The sequence below is a fragment of the Mesoplodon mirus genome (genome assembly GCF_964341445.2).
Source record: "Mesoplodon mirus genome assembly, chromosome: 15".
Classification (NCBI taxonomy): domain Eukaryota; kingdom Metazoa; phylum Chordata; class Mammalia; order Artiodactyla; family Ziphiidae; genus Mesoplodon; species Mesoplodon mirus.
In genome coordinates, this window is record NC_138991.1 from 69,403,008 (window position 1) to 69,425,912 (window position 22,905).

A 22,905-nucleotide genomic window follows, 5' to 3' on the forward strand; every position below is an offset into this window, starting at 1 on the left:
ATTTTGTTTATCCACTCATCTGTTGATGGGAACTTCAGTGGTTTCCCCCTTTAGCTGTTAGGAATGTTACTCCTGTGAACGTTGACGAACAAGCATATGTTTTAAGTCCCTGCTTTCCATTCTTTCGGGTGTATAATCAGGGCTGTGTTTTTCCACAGTCAGTGGATGTACCACCTGAACTATGTCATGGGATTCAAGGAAAGTTTTCTTTGGATGGAGAAGCCATTCTTCCAGATCAGTAAGCATTCATTGTATATAATTGAAGCGATTGGGAGGATGTGTAGTTAGCATTTTTACTTTGTTGCCTCAATGTTTCATTTTCTAGTAATAATGAGAAAGTAGTGAGAAAACAAAGCAACAACAGAATACCCCTGGACTAAGAAAAGACTTGGGGTCAAAGCCCAGCTCTTGGGGCAATCCGCAAGGTCAAAACTATTTTCATAATAATACTAAGGTGTTATGATGCTGTTTGCCTTTCTCACTCTTTTCCTCCCTTGAGTGTATGGTGGAGTTTTCCAGAGGCTAAATGTAGTGTGATATCTCAAGAGATTGAATCAGAAGCGGATAACAGAATCCAGCTATTAAGATAGATACTAAGCCATGTATTAAAGAAAGTTACAACAGTAACATTCATCTCATTTGTTTTTGTTTTGCTTTGTAAAATATAGTGGTTTTTTTCATTAAAATGTTATATAAATTAATGGTAGGTTTATTACTAAATTGCCTTATTAAGTTTTCAATAATAGGTTTATTAGTATTATCTTTAAATTAGTGTTTAAAAAATGTCTTAGTTTTAATTTTTAATAGGTAAATATTGACAGATATAACCAACATGAACAGAAGTTCTTTGGGGTCCTCAATTGTTAAGAGTGTAAAGGGGCTCTGAGATCAGAGTTTGAGAACTGCTGCTCGAGGGTATATAGATCCAGGAATAGAATTGTGGGTCATAAAATATGTGTATCTTCATCTTTTCTAGATAATATCAGATAATAATATCAGATAATAATTTCCAAAGTGATTACACTGTTTTATAATCTGCGTCAGTTTGTGAGAGATCCTATTGCTCTATGTTCTTGTAAACTCTTGGGATTGTCACGACCTTAATTTTTGTCAATTTGGTGGATGCTTGTTGGGATCTTGTGGTTGACAGTTGTATTTCTCTGATTACTAATGAAATTGAATGCCGTGTGGTATACCTCTTAACTATTTGGTTTTCCTCATTTATGAAACACCTGTTCTGTTTTTCTGTTAAGTTATCTGTCCCCCCACCTCCCCCTTTTTGGTTTGTAGGTATTCTTTACAAATTTTGATAAAAGCCCTTTGCCCATAATTGTTTTCTGTTAGTGAGATTACAAGCAAGGAAGACAAGGCCCTTTTCTAAAGATATATACAATTATGTTGTTTTGCTGGTGCACTTTAATGATTCCTCAGAAACATAGCAACATCTTGCTTCCACTTATCCAAAAGGTTACCATTCACAAATAGATGGTTCTTCTCTTGTTTCTTTTTAGAATAGTATGTTCTCCTGTTCCCATGTTAAGGGATCTGACACAGAATGCTGCGATCAGGTAAGTTTCCCCAAACTGCTGACATTTGCCCAGAATGCAGCTCTGAACTTGCACATAAGTTTAAGAAGACTGGTTCACCGGGAAATGGTAGCTGTTATTCCAGCAGTGCTTTGAGATTGGGGAGTCCCTGTGTTGCAGACCTCCTAGTAGAGCCTCTTGACTTTAAATTACGTATATTGTTAAGGTTGCTGATTTAACAAGCTTGCTTCTCTGCTTTCTGGTTTCCCCTAACAACCTCTAATTCTTCTTGGATTAGAAAAGTGGGAGGTAGAAAGTAGGAGTTTCCAGGAGTAGTTTGCTGTGTATGTGCAAACAGACCTCTTCACCCCAGAGGCCCACACAGCTTCACCGTATTGTAAGACTGTTTATTACATTTATAGTCGTGGCCCTGCTGAGTTGAAAAACAAAACTGTTAGTATACTTTATTTTGGTTAAGATGAGATACAACGAATTTGTGGGATTTTTTTTATCAACAATTATAAACTTAAGGGGCTAATTTTTGCTATCTGGAAAACTTATACTTCGTTTCTTCAATGGTGACAGCATTTTCTACTAAGTATGTAAAATATAATGTAGCTATTTAGATAAAAATCAACAAACTTACTACTCACTTATGTAACTGTTGTATGTAGTTACTAATCTTTTTTTTTTTTTTTTTTTCCGGTACGCGGGCCTCTCACTGCCGTGGCCTCTCCCGTTGCGGAGCACAGGCTCCGGACGCGCAGGCTCAGCGGCCATGGCTCACGGGCCCAGCCGCTCCGCGGCATGTGGGATCTTCCCGGACCGGGGCACGAACCCGTGTCCCCTGCATTGGCAGGCGGACTCCCAACCACTGCACCACCAGGGAAACCCTGTAGTTACTAATCTTGATAGCAGGGTTTATGTTTTTGTTCAGTCTTTAGATGAGAGTAGGGCAAATATTCTAGTAATTCAAGGATTTTGTAAAAGCTGTTCCTGAATACTCCTTTCCCACACATTATTCTTTCTCTCATTCTCAGGGAATATTTTGGATTTTACTTAGATTTCTCATTGTGACGTATAAGCATGTTTACTTTCCTGTCTTTCATGGATTTAGATAGCAACTGCCATTCTAGAAAGGCTTTTACTTAAAGAAAACCATTGTGAATTTGGGAAATCTTCCCAAATTAGTTGCCTTTATTTATCTCTACCCACAATTTTTGTTTATCTTTGCACATAATTTATCCTGGCTCTTTGTCTGTGGGCTCTTTTGTTAAGGGTGGGATTCAGAACCATAAGCCAAGCTGCTGTGCCCACCACAGACAGTCTGGCTGCGGCAGAGCCGGTGTGGACTCTGCGTATTAACTCCTGGGGTCTTTGGCTCCCAGCCGAGCTTCAGGCCAGTTACTCCCACCTGTCCTCTCTGTTTGCTGTGCTCCTCAGTTTCTCAGCATGTTCTCAAGGGCCTTCCTTCACAGCCCTCTAGAAATAGTTAATTCTTCTTAAATATCTAATTAGGATAGAGACTTGCCCAAGGGAAGAGTTACAAACTTGACAGATCCTGGAGTTTTTGTTTGTATGATGATATGGTAGTGGTGATTTCTGAGCCTGAAATGGCCTTTGGTGTTGTTTGGTATCCACTATTTTCACAAGATTTATTAACTTATAAAAGAAATCTCAGATTCAGCTGTATATTCAGGTATGTATTGAATATAACTTCATAATAAAATTGACTTAATTGAGTTGATTTCCTAGAGATTCATGAAAGACCGAAGTGTTAACTCTTACCGTATGAGGTGATTTTCAGTGTTTTCTCTGAGGGGTCATGTTGAGGCTGAGATGCAGTTTACTGTAGTTTTGTGTGTGTTTGTTTCAGGGTTTCTTGTGTATCCCAGTGTTTTTTTTTTTTTTTTTTTTTGCTTTATAAACAAAAAATCTGAAAAGGTAGCCTCCATAGTCAGCTGCCAGTTCTGTTTTGACCCTTGATATTTTCCCCCTTCTCTGTTTGCATGCATCTGGTATTGCGTTCCATGTTTGAGACGTTGTTTCCTCACACTGACTTTAGGTAGATTCTTCCCATCGTGTTAGGTCTTATCTGTAGTATTGAGAAAGTATATTTGAGAAGTTATTGAAGTGTCTTAAATTCATAGAAGGGTTCTTAGAGAATATAACCAGCTGTTACCTAGGATTTTTTTTTCCATAAACCGTTCAACATAGTAGTAGTTTAACTTTGAACAGAACTGAGCTATCTCCCTGAATTTTCCTCATTCTGCTCTTCCTCCACCATTGTAATTTGCTTAGCATAGTATTTTAGAATAATTCTTTGTCAAATTTAAATATGTAAAACCTGTATATGATTTTTAAATTACAAAAAAGTTATCTTCCTGGTGTAGCAGCACAATTTTCTATCCATCTGGGGGAGTAGACGCACGCACACCCCCTTGGTCTCACCTCGGACTCTGTGTCCACACTGGCTGCTTTGTTCTGCGCCCCTCACACGCCTCCTTGCCCATCTCTCCGTTCTGTCCCTCGACCTCCTGTTCCCCCAGATGCCCAGACTTAGGAGCTTTGGCTTCTCACTTTACCCGACTCCATGTACCTACACCACTGCTCTGGAATATTTTTTTCTTCCCAGTTATTTTTCATATCTGGCTTTTCCCAGTGAGCCTGTTCTGTACTCTCTCCTGGATTACCGTAGTGCTCTCCCAGCTGATTTTTTTTTAATGCCACCTTCCTTCCCACTGAATCTGTTGTCTCATCTTTCTTAAAGACTGCCACCCCTCGGCGATCTTTGGTTCCTGCCATAATTTGGTGGAGCCCTGCTCTGTGCCTGAGTCCCCACAGCTCCACAGGGACTCCTCCTCCTTGCTCTCCAGGCTGGTCCCTTCCGTGTCCCGCTCATCTCTGTGCCTTCCTCCCAGTGCTTGGAATGCTCTTCCCTTTGCCTACCCTTCATTGCTTTTCTTCTCTTCTCAAAGGTGATCTGGATTTATGTAATCTTTAGAGATGTTTTCATTAGTAGCATTGTCAGATTTCTCTTTTTCTCTCATGGCACCTGGCATCCTTCTAAACCCATGTAAAAGCTTGGCTGTTCATAGCGTTGGAACCCGTGTTTGCCAGAGTCTTCTAAGAGCCCAGACTTACTTCTTCAGAGGACTGCTTCTCAAATGTTCTGTGTTCACTTTTGGATGGATCAGGCAAGGGATAGAATGTTTTCTGTCTTCAAGGAGATGTTTTTACAATGTGGATGTACGTGAAGATAGATTTTTAATGAAATGACCGTTACTGCTGTGTTTGTAAGACTCACGGTTGGCAAGCAGGTAACTTGAGATCCAAAACCTGAAGAAGTGGAGGACACGGAATCAGTAACAGACTTGACGGTTGGGAACACTTGGGAGGGTTTAACTTTCACTGCCTGTAATACTTCATAGGACACAACTGGTTAACCTCTTCTGATAGGATGTCAGAAAAGACGTTGTTAAGTCCTCTAAACTCTTCAAGTGCTTTAAAATGTCAAGTATATGAATCGTGAACAGTTTGCCGTGGTTTGCTGATTGAGCATTGATTATGGAATGTATCAGGGAAAGGTAAAAATGAAAAGGTTTCTGGAGTTTTCTGCTTTCTTTGTGATGTGTCCTAGCACTGTCAAACAATAGTAGTACTTAAATAGCGTTTCTAAGGTAATTCTTAAAGTGAATGGAATTGGAAAAGGTGTTGTGCATTCTGTTTTTTTTCTATTGAGACTTCGCTGCAAAGTGTCTAAAGTGCTACTTGTGATAAAAATAAAAGCACTGTTCAGTTTCCTTACTTTACAACTATGCTTAGCTTTAAAGTTTTTATTTATATTGTCCTTGGTGTGTTTATGAAGACAATTAAGTGATTAAAATAATAGGGAGGTTACCTACCAAGGAGGGGATCTACTGTACAAGCCCTCGTCGGAGCTGGTCTGGAGGGTAGGAGCTTATGCTGGCTGAGTCGGCGCTGTTCCACCTCAAGGGAGTGGTTAAACGCCCTCCCCTGTTCACCAGTTCGATGAAACAATACGAATCTACGCACCGTTCTCTGACCTTAGCCGGGCAGCCTGTCGGGTCCAGGGGTTGTTCTGTTAACTCGTCTCCTCCCTGAGGGTGCTTCTGACTTTATCTCCATGTTACTGCTTTCCCTCCCCAGTAAACTCTCCACAATTAATGCCTCTTGTTTCTAATGGTGGGAATTTCTCAGAGTAATCTATATTTTTTCCCCATTATTTTTATTTGTATATTTTTGTATAATGGAATTATTTCCATTATTTTTTTTTTTTTTTTTTTTTTGCTGTACGCGGGCCTCTCACTGCTGTGGCCTCTCCCGTTGCGGAGCACAAGCTCCGGACACACAGGCTCCGCGGCCATGGCTCGCGGGCCCAGCCGCTCCGCGGCACGTGGGATCCTCCGGGATCGGGGCACGAACCCGTGTCCCCTGCATCGGCAGGCGGACTCTCAACCACTGCGCCACCAGGGAAGCCCTATTTCCATTATTTTTAATGCTCTACCTATAAAAATTTGAATTACGTTAACCTGAAAAAAAACAAAGGCACTTTGAAAGTTTGGATCCAAATAAAAAGTTACCCTTTGGGCCTTTGCCTAATGGGTTCCTGCTTAAGTCTGTTTTACTTATAGGAAGTTTAAGTTGTGGCTGATGTTATCACATTGGAAAAAAGTACAGTAGAGTTGTGCTTTAGCTTCTGTTGTTACTTTAGTTTCTAGAAGCATAATAGTTCTTAGTATATATTTTGGGGAACAAATTTTAAAATACAAAAAATCTCACAACCAGTAAAAGCTTAACTCTTTCTAGGAGAGAATAAGTCTTCAAATTGTTCTCAAAGTTCCAAGGAAGAATGCTTTAATCTTACAGATCATAAGTAGTGTCCCTTGTCCCTTCAGTGGGGGACCGCCAAACTTATTTTTAAATGCTCCTTTTCTGTCTCCCAATGGCTTGAACCATATTAAGTATAAGATCACTCTGTTGAGTGCAGTTCTGAGGGGAAGTGGGAGAGATCATGGAGATTGTTTTCTTACTAGCTTGGAAATTTTTTCCCTTTCAGAGCATGAACATGAATAATGGAATTTTAAAAACAGTTTTATTGAGGAATAAGTGACATATAATAAACTGCACATATTTGATGAATAAATGGATTTGTTTTCTCAAACATTAGCTTCAGCTCTCTTATTAAACCTCTTGTAACTGTTGTCTTTCGAGAGAGATTATCCCTATGACCTGGGATTCAGAGTTCTCCCTGGGAGCTTGTTACTTGGCTGTTTCTTTCACTTTAGTTTCAGCTCTTTCTGTGCGTGCCTTGCAGGTGTTCCCCTAGAGCCCTCACCTAAGCATGATCTTCCTTCCAGCTCCAGCCCTGCCATTTCTTTAGCTCGCCCAGCATTCCCTAGGCTAGGACTGTGACGTCCTTTTGGTTCTCGCCCCATCTTTCTAATGCAGTGTGGCCGGGTGGTTCTTTCTGAATTGCATCTTGGATTGCTTTTAACTCTCTGACAACTTGAAGTGGCCTTACGTTGTGGTCAGAACAAGCCCTTCATGACAACATTCCAGTTCAACCAGGCCGTCTTACTGCCCAGTTCTGTTCACATACTTTTTCATTCCAGTCCAGCCCTTCTCAACCGGGGTCCCACCTGAGAATTAAGTCTTGAGAACTTAAAGCATTTACTGCATGTAATGAACCAGTTTGTATCCTGTGCCTTTAGAATGGCACTGGTTATGTATCTTCCTTGGGAGAACTGAGAATGTATGTAGTCACTGAAATCATTTTTTGTAGGGCTTGTTACTTCTCTCCCAGATCCCCATGGAGAAGGCTGCTGCAATTAAACGGAGCTTTCCCCTTTCCATGTCTGTTCCATCCTGCAGCCAGTCCTGTCCCACCTTCAACCATAGCCTGTTGGGTGCTGTTTTCCTTGGTCCCAGGTGAAAGGCCCCCCTCCCCCATACATACATGCATTTAGCCCACACTCACAAGGGCGTGCATGTGGAAGGCATGTGCACTCACATGCTTTGATTCAGCGTCTTTCCTGTGCCTGTTGTTGCCTTTTCCACTTTCTTCCTTATTAAACTGTTATTAAACCTTTTCTGTCTATTTCCCCTATTAGAAGGGGAGGCAGGCTCCGTGCTTGGTCAGTGTTTGTGCCCCTGCTCCCACCTTGAGACCGTGTATGCAGTGGGCACTCTGAAAATTTGTTTGGTAAACTGCCGAAAAGGCCTGCTGACACTAAGAGAACTATTTTGAGATACTTCAGTTGCAAGTCTTGCTTTATCATCAGATTTCTCTCTCTCTCTTTTTTTTTTTTTGGCCACGCCACATGGCTTGTGAGATCTTTGTTCCCCGACCAGGGATCGAACCTGTGCCCACTGCAGTAGAAGCTCGGAGTCCTAACCACTGGACCGCCAGTGAAGTCCCCAGTTTTCTCTCTTTACTATGTATCTGCAAAGCCCTAACAGACCCAGATACCTATCTCTTTCTCTCTCACCCTCTTAAATCTTTCATACTGCCTGTCGTGCCTGGCCCTGCCCTAAGCCATCTGGAATAGAGAACATCTGAGATAAAGACAGTTGCGGTGAAGAGTGAGTTTGTAAGAGGAACAGATTGAATAAATGAAGTGTTGTTCAGCTGTTCTTGAGCTTATAGCATCTTTATTATAAATGAAACTATTTTTGTGTACTTAAAATATACAGTTAAATCCTACTGCAACAAAAATTTCTCTATAACAGATGGGCCCTAATTATTTTAAGTGGCAGTATTTGAAGAGGAAAAAAAAGTTAGCTATCTAAAATGTCAACCAGTTCAATAAAACCTTTTTTCACTGATTGCAGCTGTAATTTGTAATCTTTGGCGGATCTTTGGAGAATATAAAAAAGCACAGAGAAGGAAAGGAAATGGTTGAGTGTACAAATAACCTTTTGGTGAATGTATGTCTAGTCTGTTGCATGTGTACTTTTCCCATGTCATTAAGTATTTTGTTACTACATTTTTAAAAATATCAATTGAGGATACCGTTTTTAGAAAGAACCATAGTTTCTTTAACCAGTCCACTATTGTCCATACACTTAGGTTTTACAGTTTTTCAACATTATGAATACTGATGTCATGAGCATCCGTAAGTATAAACCAGGCGCGTATCCAGAGTCCTAGAAGAGACATTGCTGTGTCAGAAGGAAGACTTGTGTACTTTGGGAGGCGCGTGCACACACACACGCACGCCCCCCACCAGAAAGGCAGTTTGGCCCAGCTTGTTAGTCTGAATGTACAGCCTTTGTGTAGTGTTCAAATGGTGACTGTTACATTATCACAGAAACACACATTAGTAGAGCAGGATACAGGCTTCCAACTGGGAGGTTTTGTGTTTTTTCCCCTATGGATTATTTGTGTTCTTTTTTTTTTTTTTTTTTTTGATTTTGCAAATGTTTCTGTTGTTGTTTGCATCTTTCTTGTAACATCTTCTCTAAGATGCCAGAGGGGAGGGTCTTTGCCATGGACTGAACAAAATGAAAGGTGTTTTTTATTTTTGGTTGTTGCAAACCTCTTGGACCTGTCTCTGATATTATACTGGAATTTCTCAAGAGTTGGGCAGGCAATGTCTGTTCTTTCTCTGTGATCACTCACAATTAGCTTGAACATGACTCTTGCACAGAAAGTTACACGAGGGCCATCCTGGAAATTAGTGGCAGTTTGGTGAGGAAAATGTTTAGCCATTTGGCAATTTGGCAAAATCTAGTGACTAAGATCATTTTTGGAGAACACTTTTGAATTTTACTTATTCTGTTTAAAGGTCAAAAGTACCTAGTTCCCTGGTGGCCTAGTGGTTACGATTCCAGGCTTCCAGTGCCAGGGCCCAGGTTCAATCCCTGGTGGGGGAACTGAGATCCTGCAAGCCACGCAGTGTGGCCAAAAAAAAAAACTTAAAAAAAATTAAATAAATAAAATAAAGGTGAAAAGTACCTGAGTTTACATGATAGTAGTTAAGCGAGGCTAATCCAGTATAATCATTAAATTGTGTATTGTTCTCTTCTAGTATTAATTTTAAAGACCCACAGTTTGCTGAAGATTACATTTTTAAAGCCATAATGCTTCCGGGAGCAAGGTAAGCAACAATGCATTTATAAAACTCTCTAGGTTTATTTTGTATAAACGAAGTTCATCCCTATAACTAAACTTTGTGTTTTCAAATGGTTAGAAAACCTGCACCAGTACTGAAACCTGGCGACTGGGAGAAATCCAGCAATGGGCGGCAGTGGAAGCCCCAGCTCGGCTTTAACCGGGACCGGCGGCCCGTCCACCTGGATCCAGCAGCCTTCAGGGCTTTGGGGTGAGTGGTAGGTTTTTCTGTGTGTGTATTTTGCTTTTTCTGGGTCTTCCACAAAGCATTAAGTCAGCATTTATGCCACAAATATTTAAGACCATTAAATACAACTATTTTGCAGATATTTTAATGACTTTGATACTTTTCTGCTTTTCTTCATTTTTTAAAGTTCACTTCTGTTTCTTTGGTCTATATATTGCTTTATGTGTTGCTTGAGAATTCCATTATTTTCTCTTAAGAGATTTTGCTGTCTAGAAGACCGTTATTTCAAAAGAATAAAACGTGCTCTTTACCCTCAAGAAAGTTCTGGCCGAGTTCATGTCCGGGTATCCCCAGTACCTCTGAGCAGAGCCATCACCTCCGGGGCCTGTACCCAAGCACTGAAGTCTCCGTGCTGCCTTAATGTGTTTCCCGGCCTGTTAGTCAGGTCGAGTGTCTTTTAAGATGTCTGCTGGCCATTTGTATCTCCTCTGCTGTGAATTTCTGATTTTTATCCTTTGCCCTTATTAGCTATCAAATTGTCTTTTTCCTAGTTATGGAGACAACCGTATATAAAAGAGGGAGCTTTGAAACAGTAACACGTAAAGCTGGGATAAAAAGAGCAATGTGCTGGGGTAAATATTAATGAGTTATCATCTATGAATTAATGATGATAACTCATAAATAGATATTTCCAATTCATAGGAAAACCTTAAGATTCAAAATGGGATTTAGGCAGCAGGTTACCATCAGCAGCGTGTACTTTATACAGTGGCTAGTAAGGGACAGTGGGATCATGGACTTTGGATCCTAAACGTCTGGATCAGATGCCTTGTCTACCACTTGGTATGTTTGTTCATGTTACTGAACCGCCCTGTGCCTCCGTTTCCTGCGTGTAAAATGGGAATCATAATCACACACCTACTTAACTCATGAAGTTGTTGTGGGGATTAACTGCTTAGGATAGTTTGTATTGTGGTTGTTTGGTCATCTTCATTCTTAATAGTAAAAGAAATGCAAATCTAAAATATTCTTAAAAGATTTCTTTTTTGCATTATTTCAGCCATTTTGGAAAGCAACATAGAAATACCTCTAAATAGAGTTTTAAATTCTGAAGGTACTCTGAACTTTTGATCCAGATTCCTGCTTATTGGAATTTATCCTGAGAAGATATTTTAGAGGAGCCTAGTTATATGCCCAGATCTCTCTAGGCATTGTTGTCTATACTACTGGTACTAAATGGTGGACTGGTTTAGTAAAATATGAGATATCAACATGTAAATATTCTATAGGTATAGATGTTAACACCTAGGAAGACTATGAAAGATACAGGGAAATGTTTGATATATCAATAGTAAACTGAAAATAGTAAGATATAGAGTAGTAATATATACAGTCGACCCTTGAACATCTCTGGGGTTAGGGGCACTGACCCTCTGAGCAGTCGACAGTCCTCAACCGTGGATTGTATAGGACTCTAGTATTTACTGTTGAAAACAATCCACCTATGAGTCGACCTGCGCAGTTCAAACCCACGTTGTTCAAGGGTCAACTGCATAGTGATAGCAACAGCATGGGTCTTTGAGGGCAAAACTAAATATAATGCAAACAAAGAGAAATAGACTCAAATTATTTTTTGCATAAAGTAATTAATAAATATTTACATGACTATTAAAAATCTTTGGTGTGCTAAGTGAATATTTGCTGTCACCGTTATCAGGTACTGTTTTGAACTTTGCCCACTATAAATCTTTTAAATTTGCATTGTCTTAATCAGATCTAGTGGTAAAAAGACGGCTGCCAACATTTGTTTATTATGTGTTGGATATATGTCTATGTAACTGTTTTGCTGGCTGGGGGGTCCTTTTATAGCCATGTTATGCCCAGAGGCTCTGGAACTGGCGTTTACAGCAACGCTGCACCACCACCTGTGACTTACCAGGGAAACTTGTACCGGCCACTGTTGAGAGGACAAGCCCAGATTCCAAAGCTTATGTCAAGTAAGTTTTCAGTAATGGATTAGTTTACCTGCTAAATTAAGTACTGCAGCAAAGGGTGGCTTCTGATCTTCATTGCTAAAAAGACTTAGGATGTCAGTGCAGACATCGTGGACTTAAAAACATAATGTGTAGAAGAATTATAAGAGAATACTCCATACAGACTTTCAGATATTTTTATCTTATCTGTATATAGTTAATTGAATAATATGAATTGGATTTCTTATTTTCATTTCTAAATCTGCTTCTGGGTGAACATATGCAGAAAAAGGTATGCGAAACAAGCTCCTGTTGATTCCATTAATACGGGTAATGGGGCAGTTAAATCAGGTGCAGTAGACATGGAATTGAAATCACTTGAAAGACAACAGTATCTGTTTCTTAATTCAAATTGTATCTTGGTAACTGCCTAACATAAAGACAGGCTTTGCTTTAGGTAGAAATATGCCTTTAACCTTGTGGTTCTGTGAAGACTGTGGCCTTTCCTTGACCCCTTATAACTTGTTTTGTGGGCAGAAGTGAATCAGAAATGGTAACTGTGAAAGTGATTGTATGGCATTTGGATTGCAGTGGAAATGGGGGAAAATAGTTGAGTGTTGGGCTTCGGATTTTGTATTAATTTTAAACTGTATCCCCATTAACTGTTGTGTCTGAGCTCTGTGGCCGGGCTCATTTTCAGGGAAGTGTAGGTCATGTGCCAAGTTCTCACAGCCACTTTCTTTGTGAAGCCTGTGCTTCTGCATTCTGGGTTGTCTGGTTGCTGCCCCACCAGTCAGCCCCTGCGTGGGGAGGAGGGAGACAATGTGGCAAGATGCTAACATTTGTTAAATCCAAGTGTCGTAGCATTTAAGTTTTTTTCTGAATGTCTCAAATAGTTGATAAAAATTAAGTTTAGAAAAAACAGGAAGGGCTACTCTATTGCAGAGAACCCTTAGAACTCCTTTTAAACCAAAGTTAGACCTGTCAAAGAAAGAACCAGATTAAAGTGAGGATTGTTGGGAAATATTTGTGCTTTGTACTTAGTATTGTTTTCATGCTGATTTAGTTACAAAACCATTTTTAACCTGAAGCCCTGTAAGAAAGGAGTTCTGATGGTCTCCTTCTCTCAGGGTCCTGTTTTCACTGTGTTCTGTCTGTCTGTCTGTCTGTCTGTGTGTCTCTCTGTGTGGCTTAATGACACTGAATGGCACATTGTTAGACTCCACCATGAAATCTGTGGACTTCAGCGGTTTTATTCTATTTAGTGAAGGAAGCACAGAAGGGGCACAGGGTTTATTTAATGGGCTTCTTGGAGATCTGCTTGGTACAGTAGTTCCCTCAGCTGCTTTCCCCCGAAAATTTAGCAAATAGCATTTCTGAGTATTTTCCATTTGTAATGCATGCGGAATATGTATCAACATGTACCACATACAACAGAAAAGTCTAATCACTTTGTAGGAGTTATCTGTGCCCTGAGATCTCACCAGTGAGCTGTGAGAGCATCTCCAGCTAATTGTTAGAGCCAGCTGTTTACTCGCACGTTCTTTATCAGTTCCTTTTTCCTTGTGGCTCTTTGCCATTTATTTCTATCTCTACTGGTATCACAGCTTCCAAATACAGGGATAAAATGAGATGCAAGTGCTAGAACCAGGTACAATCTCTGTGGCTTAGTTTAGCCAGTACTTCCCAAGAGCATGGTTGTGGGGGATTTCTGAGGTTGTCACATTGAGTAGACTTTCCGAGGTGTGGCAAGAGGTTTGAGGAGCAGAGGTGAAAGCACACGTGCTCTGGGTTGTGTCTTCCTTCCACCTCCTGTTTCCTGAGGCCCAGTTGCTGGCCTGTTGCCACCATAGTTTATCCAGATGGCACCTGAACATCTTACTTACAACTTTGAAGTCTTTTTTTCCCCACTGACTTAAATTGACTTATTATTTTTAATTTGTGAAGTGTATCAATACATTATGGGTTTGACGTGCTTGCTGTATTTTTTCAAATATACATCAAAATGAATACAATCACGAAGAGAACAAGCTTGTTCCTGGACCCCCAGAAAATCATCTTCTGTACCACCTGTGATATGTACCACACTTTGGGAAATATTGCCTAGATCCGTGGTGCTTAATCAGGGAATCATAGGCCCTATGAGAATCTGTAAAAGTCATGGAGTCCCTTCCCAGAAAATCACTCAATGTGGGATTCATATAAATCCAAGTACTGCATCCGAGGTCCCCTTCCACCCTGCAGGATCCTGCCCCAACAGTAAGAGAAAGAAGTCAGAAAGTTCTTTTATTTATCAAGGTCATACTAGAGGTAAAGAATTTCATACCCTTCGGGGCCTGCAATTCTAGAGTTCTTAGTTTGCCTTTTTTGGAAACAGACAACTCTTGTCAGCATCTGGGCATTTTATTTAAAATAGTGGGGTCCCCTCTTCCCTTTTATTACTTTGACTAACTGGTTATTTGCTGTTTTATAACACTTAATTAGATAAAATTTGTTTATACTTACAAAGAAGCTTTGATTAGAAACTTTGATTAGAATCTGTTCCACTTAGAATCTCTTTAATTACATCATTAAAAAATAGGAAATATGCTTTGTAAAGTAGGGATTCACTTTGAGCAAGAAACAAGTGGCCCTCTCTGCCTGGTGACTTGTAAACATTGAGTCACCTGAGGATCAGTGCTGGGACTCTCATTGTATTTAGCATATCTTTTCAAAGGGGGTGGGGATGGGAGGAGTGAAAAAGTTTATGGAAAAAAAACAACCAGGATGCGATATTTAAATTGAGCCAACAAGGGGGAATTTGGAAAACTCCAGGCTGAGAGAAAATAATGAGCTTGAAGTACATTGCAAGTAGTCAGGTGGTATTAAGCTTAGAATATAAAATTAGTCAGAGAGTATGCATTGGAACTGATTATGAAGGTAGGGAGGCTGATCTGGTTTTTTTTAGCTGATGTTTTAAATGTATGTTAACTGTAATACACGTTAGTTAAATAAAATATGGTGCATAATAGTAAAACATATTTTAAAAACCAATAAATCCATGATCCTGAAATAAGCAGTGTTTCTTCTGTTAATTCTTCATATATGCAGTTTTTGAAAATTAGGTTATTATACGTGTGTTTTCACATATACTTTTTATTAAAATGTAACATACATAAAGTGCCAAATCATAAATGTAGTTTAATTTTTTTTTTTTTTTTTTTTTGCGGTACGCAGGCCTCTCACTTTATTTATGAAATAATCACAGTCATGTAACCGCCACTCAGATCAAGAAACAGAAAGTTGGGACTTCCCTGGTGGCGCAGTGGTTAAGACTCCGCGCTCCCAATGCAGGGGACCTGGGTTCGATCCGTGGTCCGGGAACTAGATCCCACATGCATGCCTCAACTAAGAGTTTGCATGCCACAACCGGGGAGTGGGCGAGCTCCAACTAAGGAGCCCGCTTGCCTCAACTAGGGAGCCTGCCTGCCGCAACTAAGACCCAATGCAACCAAATAAATAAATTAATTAAAAAGTTACTGGTGCCCAAGAAGCCCCCCATTGTGTCCTCCCCCAGGCACTGCCCTTGCCCATTAAAGGCAACCTGTCGTCCATAGATTAGCTTTGTCTTTTTTTTTTTAAACATAGTATCTAACAGTCTCTTAACACCATTACCCTTTTTAAATTTGCCCTTTTTAGTTGGATGTTTTGCTTCTGAGATTTATCCACCTGTCGCTGTAGCGCGAGTTCATTTGTTCTCATTGCTTCCTGTGTCCCATTATGTGACTGACCATCATTTATCTGTCCAGTTGGGATAGTGTGGAGTTGGTCCCCAGCTTGGGGGTGCTTGGAACGGACCGCTGTGAAGCTCTCACGTCCTGGTGCGTGTTGTAAACGCTTCTGGTGGGTCCGTTCCCAGAACTGCAGGGTCAGGGCTATATGCACGGTCAGCTCTCGTGAGAAGTGCCAGACGCAGCCTGGTTTACATCCCCGCAGCAGTGTGGGGAAGGTCCAGCTGCTCCCTGCTCTAACCAGCCCCTGGTGTTGTCAGCCTGTTCGCTTTTAGCCACTCTGTTGGACGGGTAGTGGAAGCTCAGTCACGTTGAATTAGCCTCTTCTTGGTGACTTGGAGCAATTTTTCATGTTTATTGACTGCTTGGATTATCTTTTTTGGTGATGTGCTTGTTTGGGTCTTTTGTCCATTTTTCTACAGGGTTGTCTACCTTTTTCTTTTTACTTTGTAGGAGCTCTTTTATAGTCCAGTTATGAGTTTGTTTGGGGTTTTTCGTATTGGAAGTATCTTTTTCCACTTGAAAACTTGCCTTTTCCTTTTAGTGTCATCTGATGAGCCAGAATTTGGGGAAAGTGGGTGAGGCGCATGTGGGAACTCCTTGTGCTCTTGTAGCTTTTCTCTGGGTCTTGAATCACGATAAAAAATCGAGGACAAAAGAAATTCATAGATATTTCGTGTATTTTGATGTTTTTGTAAGTAATATCTTTTAAATGTCATTTTCCAGTTGCTTGCTTGTATATATAAAGAGTTGATTTTTGAATATTGACTTTATCCAACAACTTCACTAAAATTTGTGTATTCTGAAAGTTTGTCTGTATGTTCTTTTGGATTTTTTCCCCACTCAGTCATGTCATCTGTGAGTTGTGACAGTTCTATATATTCATTTTCTAATCTTGATGTCTTTTGGTCTTTTTGTTTTATTGCACTGCCTAGAACCTCTAGTGTGAGTCAGTGTAAGTGGTGATGGTGGGCATCCTTGTTTCATTCCTAGTCTTAAGGGGAAAACTTGTAATATTTCACCATTAAATATGATATTTGCTATAGTTTTTTCATTTATAGAAGGAGTCTCCTTCTATTCCTTGTTTCTAGTGGGTATTGAATTTTATCAAATGCTTTTCCTCCATTTCTTGAGATGGTAATGTTTGTTTGTTTTTTTCCTTCTGTTACATGGTGAATGTACACAGATTGATTTTTGACTGTTAAACTAACCTGGCATTACTGGAATAAGCCTAATTGTTTGTAATATATCAATTTTGTGTGTGTGTGTGTCAGTATAGTGTGGGTTATTTTTTCATCTCTGTGTTACAAAAGATTAGTTTATAGCTTTCTTCACACGTCTGGCCTCATAAAACAAGTTAGAAAGTGTTTCCTACATTTTTGTTCTCTAGTAAGGGTTACTGTGAGATTGTTGTCGTGTCTTAATCCTTAGACTCATACAAACCACTGAATTCTTCTCTTTTTTGGCAAGAGTTTTTAAAAACGATTTAAAGCAAAAAAGTGTGGAGTTACATCTCGTTTCTAGAACCACATCTTGCTTGTGGAAAGACTTGGTGGTGGTTCTGTTTAGGGGGAGATGGTGAAAGTCTGGACTGATCTGTGGCGAAGTGGATTCCAAGTGGAGAAGGTGGGAATGGAGGCACTAAAGGGTTGAACGTGCGAAGTGCGGGAGAGAGAAGATTCCAGATGAGGCTTCTTGTGCACTGAGGGCACCTGGGGGACTAGAGAGTTTGGAAGCACAGGAGGATGGACGAAGATGGAAGAACATGATAGTTCTGATTTGTGTGGAGGTTGAAATGCCTGAAGACATTGATGCCATCTGCCTGGAGGTAGCGATAAGGATCTGATACCTGCTCAGGAGAGAGGAAATTGGGAATCATATCCGTATAAGCCAGAAGTGTGAAAGTTTAAGCAGGATTGGGATAGGTTAAAGATTTCTAATTGCTCTTGGTTATACGAGAACCTAGAAAAGTCTGGGGTTGTGACATTGGACTTCCTAGAAGGCAACCATGTCATTTCACACAGTATTCCCTGATACCTTTGTAAGAGATGTGTTGGAGAAATAATCGGCCTAATCTAGAATAGTTGTTGCATGGTAGTAAACTGGTCACAGTTGTATGATAAGCACAGACAGATGCTGCCAACTGTCAAGAAAGGAAATTCCACGTTCTGGGATGTTTTCCCCAATACTCTTTACATGTGGCTCAACATAAGATTTGGTTTTTCTTTTCTTTTTTTTTTTTTTTTTTAGTTTACTGTCATTAATATTTTTCTGGCATATTTATTTCATGGTCTCTTGTGACCTCTAGATTTCATATTCATATTTATGCGGACAGACCTAATCCTTTTGTATATGGCAACCAGTTGATCCATCTGTCTTCCATTCATCTCTCTCTCTGTGTATTTTCTGTTCTAATTTGTATCTGATCCCTTTCGTTTACATTTATATTTACATATCTTTTTTGAATACAAAGTGTTTTAAGGTAGTATTACCCTTTTAAGAAGAGCAGTGATTCCGGGGCGGGGGGTTGTGGTGGGATGAATTGGGAGATTGGGATTGACATATATACACTAATATGTATAAAATAGATAACTAATAAGAACCTGTTTTATTAAAAAAATAAAATGAAATTCAAAAAAATTTTAAAAATAAAAATGGATACAAATGAACTAACTTACAAAACAGAAAAAAAGTAATTATGGACTTTCAAAAAAAATGTCAGATGTCAAAAAGAATTATTTTCTAATGTTAAACTGTTTCCACATTCAATTACTAATAAAGTGAATGTAAAAATTGTATTAAAAAAAAGAGCAGTGATTCCAGATGTTGTACCCAAGATCTTTTATTTTCTCCCAATGAATCTGTGTTTGTCAAGATGCTTACTCCTGAAGTGCATGTGTTAATAAGTATGTTTATTTTTCCTTCCTGTCTTAATTGGGTGTGTGTAGTCATGTGAATTCTAAACTTTGGAAATATTGAAAGTAGTTTGCAGATGCCCGGTCTTGCCTTCTTGAGACCCTGAGCTTCTGAGCCTCCTGGTTGAGGAGGCAGCTCTCCTGGTCCTTCTGACATAAAATAACATGAAGAGTCACCTCAGCTGACAGTACAAGTGCACGTGAACCATGGAGCAGCATAGTGTGTTGGGGGGGTGGTCTTGGCTTTCCCTCCACCCCTTAATAGCCTTGTGACCTCAGTCAGGCTTTTGTCAGTACTCCCTTTCCTCGCGTCTAAAATGGTACAGAGAACACCCATCTCACAAAATATCCACACTAAGTGAGTTTAAGTTATTAAGTACTTGAAACAGTGCCTGGCACATAGTAGATACTGTGAAAGTATTCAGTGATAAAAGATAGCATTCCTCTTTGTAGAATTTTGAACTTTAAAATTTGTTTAGAAATAGTTTTAGTAAAATTGAGATCTAAACTATTTAGTGAGTTTTTAAAAATATTTGTAGTATCAATATCACAGCTGGTTTTTCATGTGGTGCAGAATTACATCAAGGAGAGCCATTGGTCATACTTGCAGCTCTGTCGAGCGTCTGCTGCAGGCATTTCTCACTGTCAGTCTTTGATTTGTCTTTGATGTGTCAGTTTTTGGCTGACGGGTGATTGTCCGGGTACTGGGAACTTGTCAGAGTCAAGTGCAGCCCCAAGTGCTCAGCATGAATAAAGCGTTCGCTTCTGCAACCTGGAGAACGTGACATGTCACTTCTCTTCATTTCAGTCGGTAAACTTGTCAATTAGCTGCATTTGAAAAGTGATTTTTGATTAGTGCAATCAGTAAACATGGAATCTTTTCCATGATTGCTGCGCTGATTAGGTAAATTGTCACTTGAGGAGCTATTGGTGAAGCCTTGGTTTCTGTGGCCATAGAGCTCTAGAAAAAGGATACGTTTTTAAAGACCACAGGAAAAAATTAGCTGTCATTTTTTTCTCTCTCTCTCTTGCTTGTACCTTTGTGAAGTGCAATTCACTATCTTAGATTTTTTTTCTCCCTCTCAAATGGATCTTCTTTTAGAGCCATACAAATGAATGATAATAAGTTTGTTTTACATTCTACTTCATTACTTCTCAGCCAGGAAATATTTCTGCTTTATGAACACTTAAGGGCCATATATATTGCTCAGAGCCACATGAAGAGATTTGTTTAAAGGTAGCCTTGAAATTTGTCTTCAGTCCCTTTTATTTTTCTTCTTGGGTTGAAAGCAAGAGATATTTTAAAGTCTTAACACAATTTGCTTAGGTTTTTAACAAAAAACTATAGTTTTTGCATGTGCTGAGTTTGTGTGGAAAAAAAAAAGTTGTCCTGGAGGTGAGAAATAGTGAAAGCAAAACAGAGTGGGCAGCATCTGGCATACCAGAATTGGTGGGGTAGGAGCTCTGGCTGTTTTTCTAGACGCTTACAGGTATACAATTAGACTACTGAGAAGGGCTCCCCCTCTCCAAAAAAAGCATTTACACTTAGTGAACATTACGTTCCAATTCTACTTAGAAATACCGGTGTGCTTTATCTAACACGCAGCGTATTTGGATCTAGTGAACATGTATTCCTGATGGTGAGGACTTTCCCTCCACTTAATACTGTTCCTGGGAGGAAATATACCAGCTTTTTCCCTGACTTTATTTTTCATAAAACATTAGGATAAACATTTCTGAAGGCTTGTCTTAATGTAAATGTGCTTTTTTATTACCTTCATTCAATTTTATATTTATTAGGGATCCTGTGTGGAAGCTTTTATTAGTACCATGGAGAGTGTGTTCTGTGATGACATCGTATATAAAGAGACACCATGCAACCAGAATCACGGAATTAAGTTTTTGTGTTAAAAAGAGGCATGTTTCCAGGTGACCACAGTGATTCTGGGACATGTGAAGTACAGAGCTAGACAGGGGTCCAAATGAAATTTACTGTATTTCTTTTGACCTTTGCTATATTAGCTAATTTTGTATAATAAGACACTAAAATACAATACTTCCTGGGAACATTTTAACCAATTTTCACTGACCTAAGTTTTGTGCAGTATCTGAATAGTTATGGACTACAAGTTTAACAAAGTAATCATCAGGAAAAGTGGCCAAAATGTTGGCTTTACTTTCAGTAGATTGCTTTCTCGTAACTCACTGAAAATCGTATAGTGTATTTTAAGTTTCTCTATAGAAGTAAACTGCACAGGTGGTTTGCTGTCTTGTAAGAATTTCTGGTTTTACCTCCTCTGATTTAGATTTTCTGGTGGTGTACAGTCTGCATAGTGATTCAGAAGTTATTCTGGGCCTAGACTAGGGATCTTGGCCCTGTTTCCTGTGGATTGTGTGGCAGTGAGCTTCCTGAGTTTCCATTCAGGTTCTGAATATCTAATGACCAACGGGAAACCTCCTCAGCATTGTTCTCAGTTTGACCGCTACTAATTTGGTTTTTAAGAGATAAAAGGGGGACTTAATGCAGATTGACTAGGGGTGCCACCTTTCTTTCAGTTCAGAATGGAATTCTGCTCGGAAGTGATGGTGGTGAAGGCCTGGCGCGTGCACTGATCGTTGGGCCAGGGGCTGGGGTGGCTCCCCTGGGGTGGCTTGTCCATCTAGGAGGCTTTCTTTGGTCCAGTACCTCGACTGTGTTGCTTCCAGAGCAGCAGCAGCTGGGTGTTTCATGCTGGAACCCTTGTGAGCGCCTTACTTGTTCCAGATTCTCCTTTGCAGGGGGTTTTAAAGCACAATTCTACTTTTCTTTCTTCTTTTCTCCACCCCCCCACCCCCAAGTAAACCCAGATTGCATTTTTTTGGTTGGTAAGCAGAGATAAGCTTTCATTTCTTCTTTCCTTTAAGAAAGTAATTTCGAAAAGCATGTTTCTAGTTTGTGTTTCCATTAAAATGTGAGCCTGAATACATTATGGTAAGCCTTGTTGTCCTTGGGCCTTGGGAGTCTGGAGGAGGTTACTGTCCTCACGCGGAGACCTCATTAGACAACTCCTGGAACAGCTGTTTTAATTAGGTCACACTCAGACCCTGCTGGAAGGTGGCTGAGATGACTGAGACTGGGGACTGGAATAGTGGTTGGTTGATACCAACCTGCCGACTGTGCTGGGGGTGCCCTTCATCCCATTTACACAGAGGACCAGCAGCCACTTAACTATTCCTTGTAATTCGTTCGATGTTCCCAGCTTAGCTTCTGTTAGGGGAAGAGGTTTGACTCTCAGAAAACAATAGGGAAGTGGGCAGTCCCTTTATGAACATGTCTTCTGACCTGTGTTGGAGAGACTGTGTACTGTCTGCTTCATGTTAGCACAGCTATAGGCAAGTCAGCATTCTGTCCTGTTTACACGTTTCGGGGGCAAATCTTAGGATTTCTATTAAAGTTACTGTTCGTTCAGTTTGTATTTACGGATAAAACCAAAATACCATCATTTTGCACAGCGTTTAAAATACAAATGTAAAACACCTTTACATATGTACGTACACAGATAGTGAGGGAGAGAGAAATGTGAGTTTAATGACCAAGGCTTCTAAAACTATGTTTTGTTATCAAAGGAGAAATAATTTAACAGACAGATTTACTGACCCTGTTGGTTTCATATCCTTTTACATTTCCAGGGTGTGTAATTATGCTAGTTATTTAATTTATATTCAGTCTCAACTTTTTTCAAGAATTTTTAATTATAATATATGTGGGTAGCTGAATAGTGATTACTTTTCAAAAAAAAAAAAATCTCCTGTTCAACCCTTTCCTGTTTATCTTCCAGATATGAGGCCCCAGGATTCCTGGCGAGGTCCTCCTCCCCTTTTCCAGCAGCAAAGATTTGACAGGTAATATTAAAGCAAATATGACTTTTCAGTAACTTTCACATCAGCATTTGAAGTTCGGGCTTTCTCTGTGGTATGAAATGTACTTTCTTCCCTCTAAATAGTTTCTCTTGTGCCCTTTCTTTAGGAAAATAGATGGTTAACACGTTGAAGTAAAAGATTCATGCCTGTATACTTTCCTGCTTTTCTTGGTTCTTGGCCTTTATTTTATTGATGCTTTTGAGGTGCCCTGAAAAATGCAACACAGAGAGCTTAAAGTTGTATTAGGTTTTGGTCAGGCTAAACAAATTTCTTTTTAGAAGTGTTGTGCAGCTTAATGAGGCATAACTAATGGGGTTCCACTTTTATCATTTCTGTGCCGGCAGCGCAGCATCAGTACAGACCAACCATTGATTCTTGCTGCAAACCTCTTGAAGTCCTAATCAGCTTCTTTGGTACAACTTTTTCAGGGCTGACAGGCCTATTGTAGTGCAGTGTCACTGTAGGTCAGTAGTTATTAGTTGCCACTGAAAACAGTT

General features: G+C 39.8%; 1 protein-coding gene across 1 annotated transcript in view; it reads left to right on the top strand.

Moving 5' to 3' along the window:
- The window catches only part of XRN2 (5'-3' exoribonuclease 2), a 78,627-nt gene that overhangs the window by 48,137 nt on the left and 7,585 nt on the right, over nucleotides 1-22,905 (top strand). Inside the window, exons 23-28 of the mRNA XM_082644911.1 lie at nucleotides 159-238; nucleotides 1,512-1,568; nucleotides 9,581-9,649; nucleotides 9,743-9,874; nucleotides 11,720-11,847; nucleotides 22,327-22,390. Coding sequence (XP_082501037.1) covers nucleotides 159-238; nucleotides 1,512-1,568; nucleotides 9,581-9,649; nucleotides 9,743-9,874; nucleotides 11,720-11,847; nucleotides 22,327-22,390 — 530 coding nt within the window. The remainder of the gene's footprint in view (nucleotides 1-158; nucleotides 239-1,511; nucleotides 1,569-9,580; nucleotides 9,650-9,742; nucleotides 9,875-11,719; nucleotides 11,848-22,326; nucleotides 22,391-22,905) is intronic.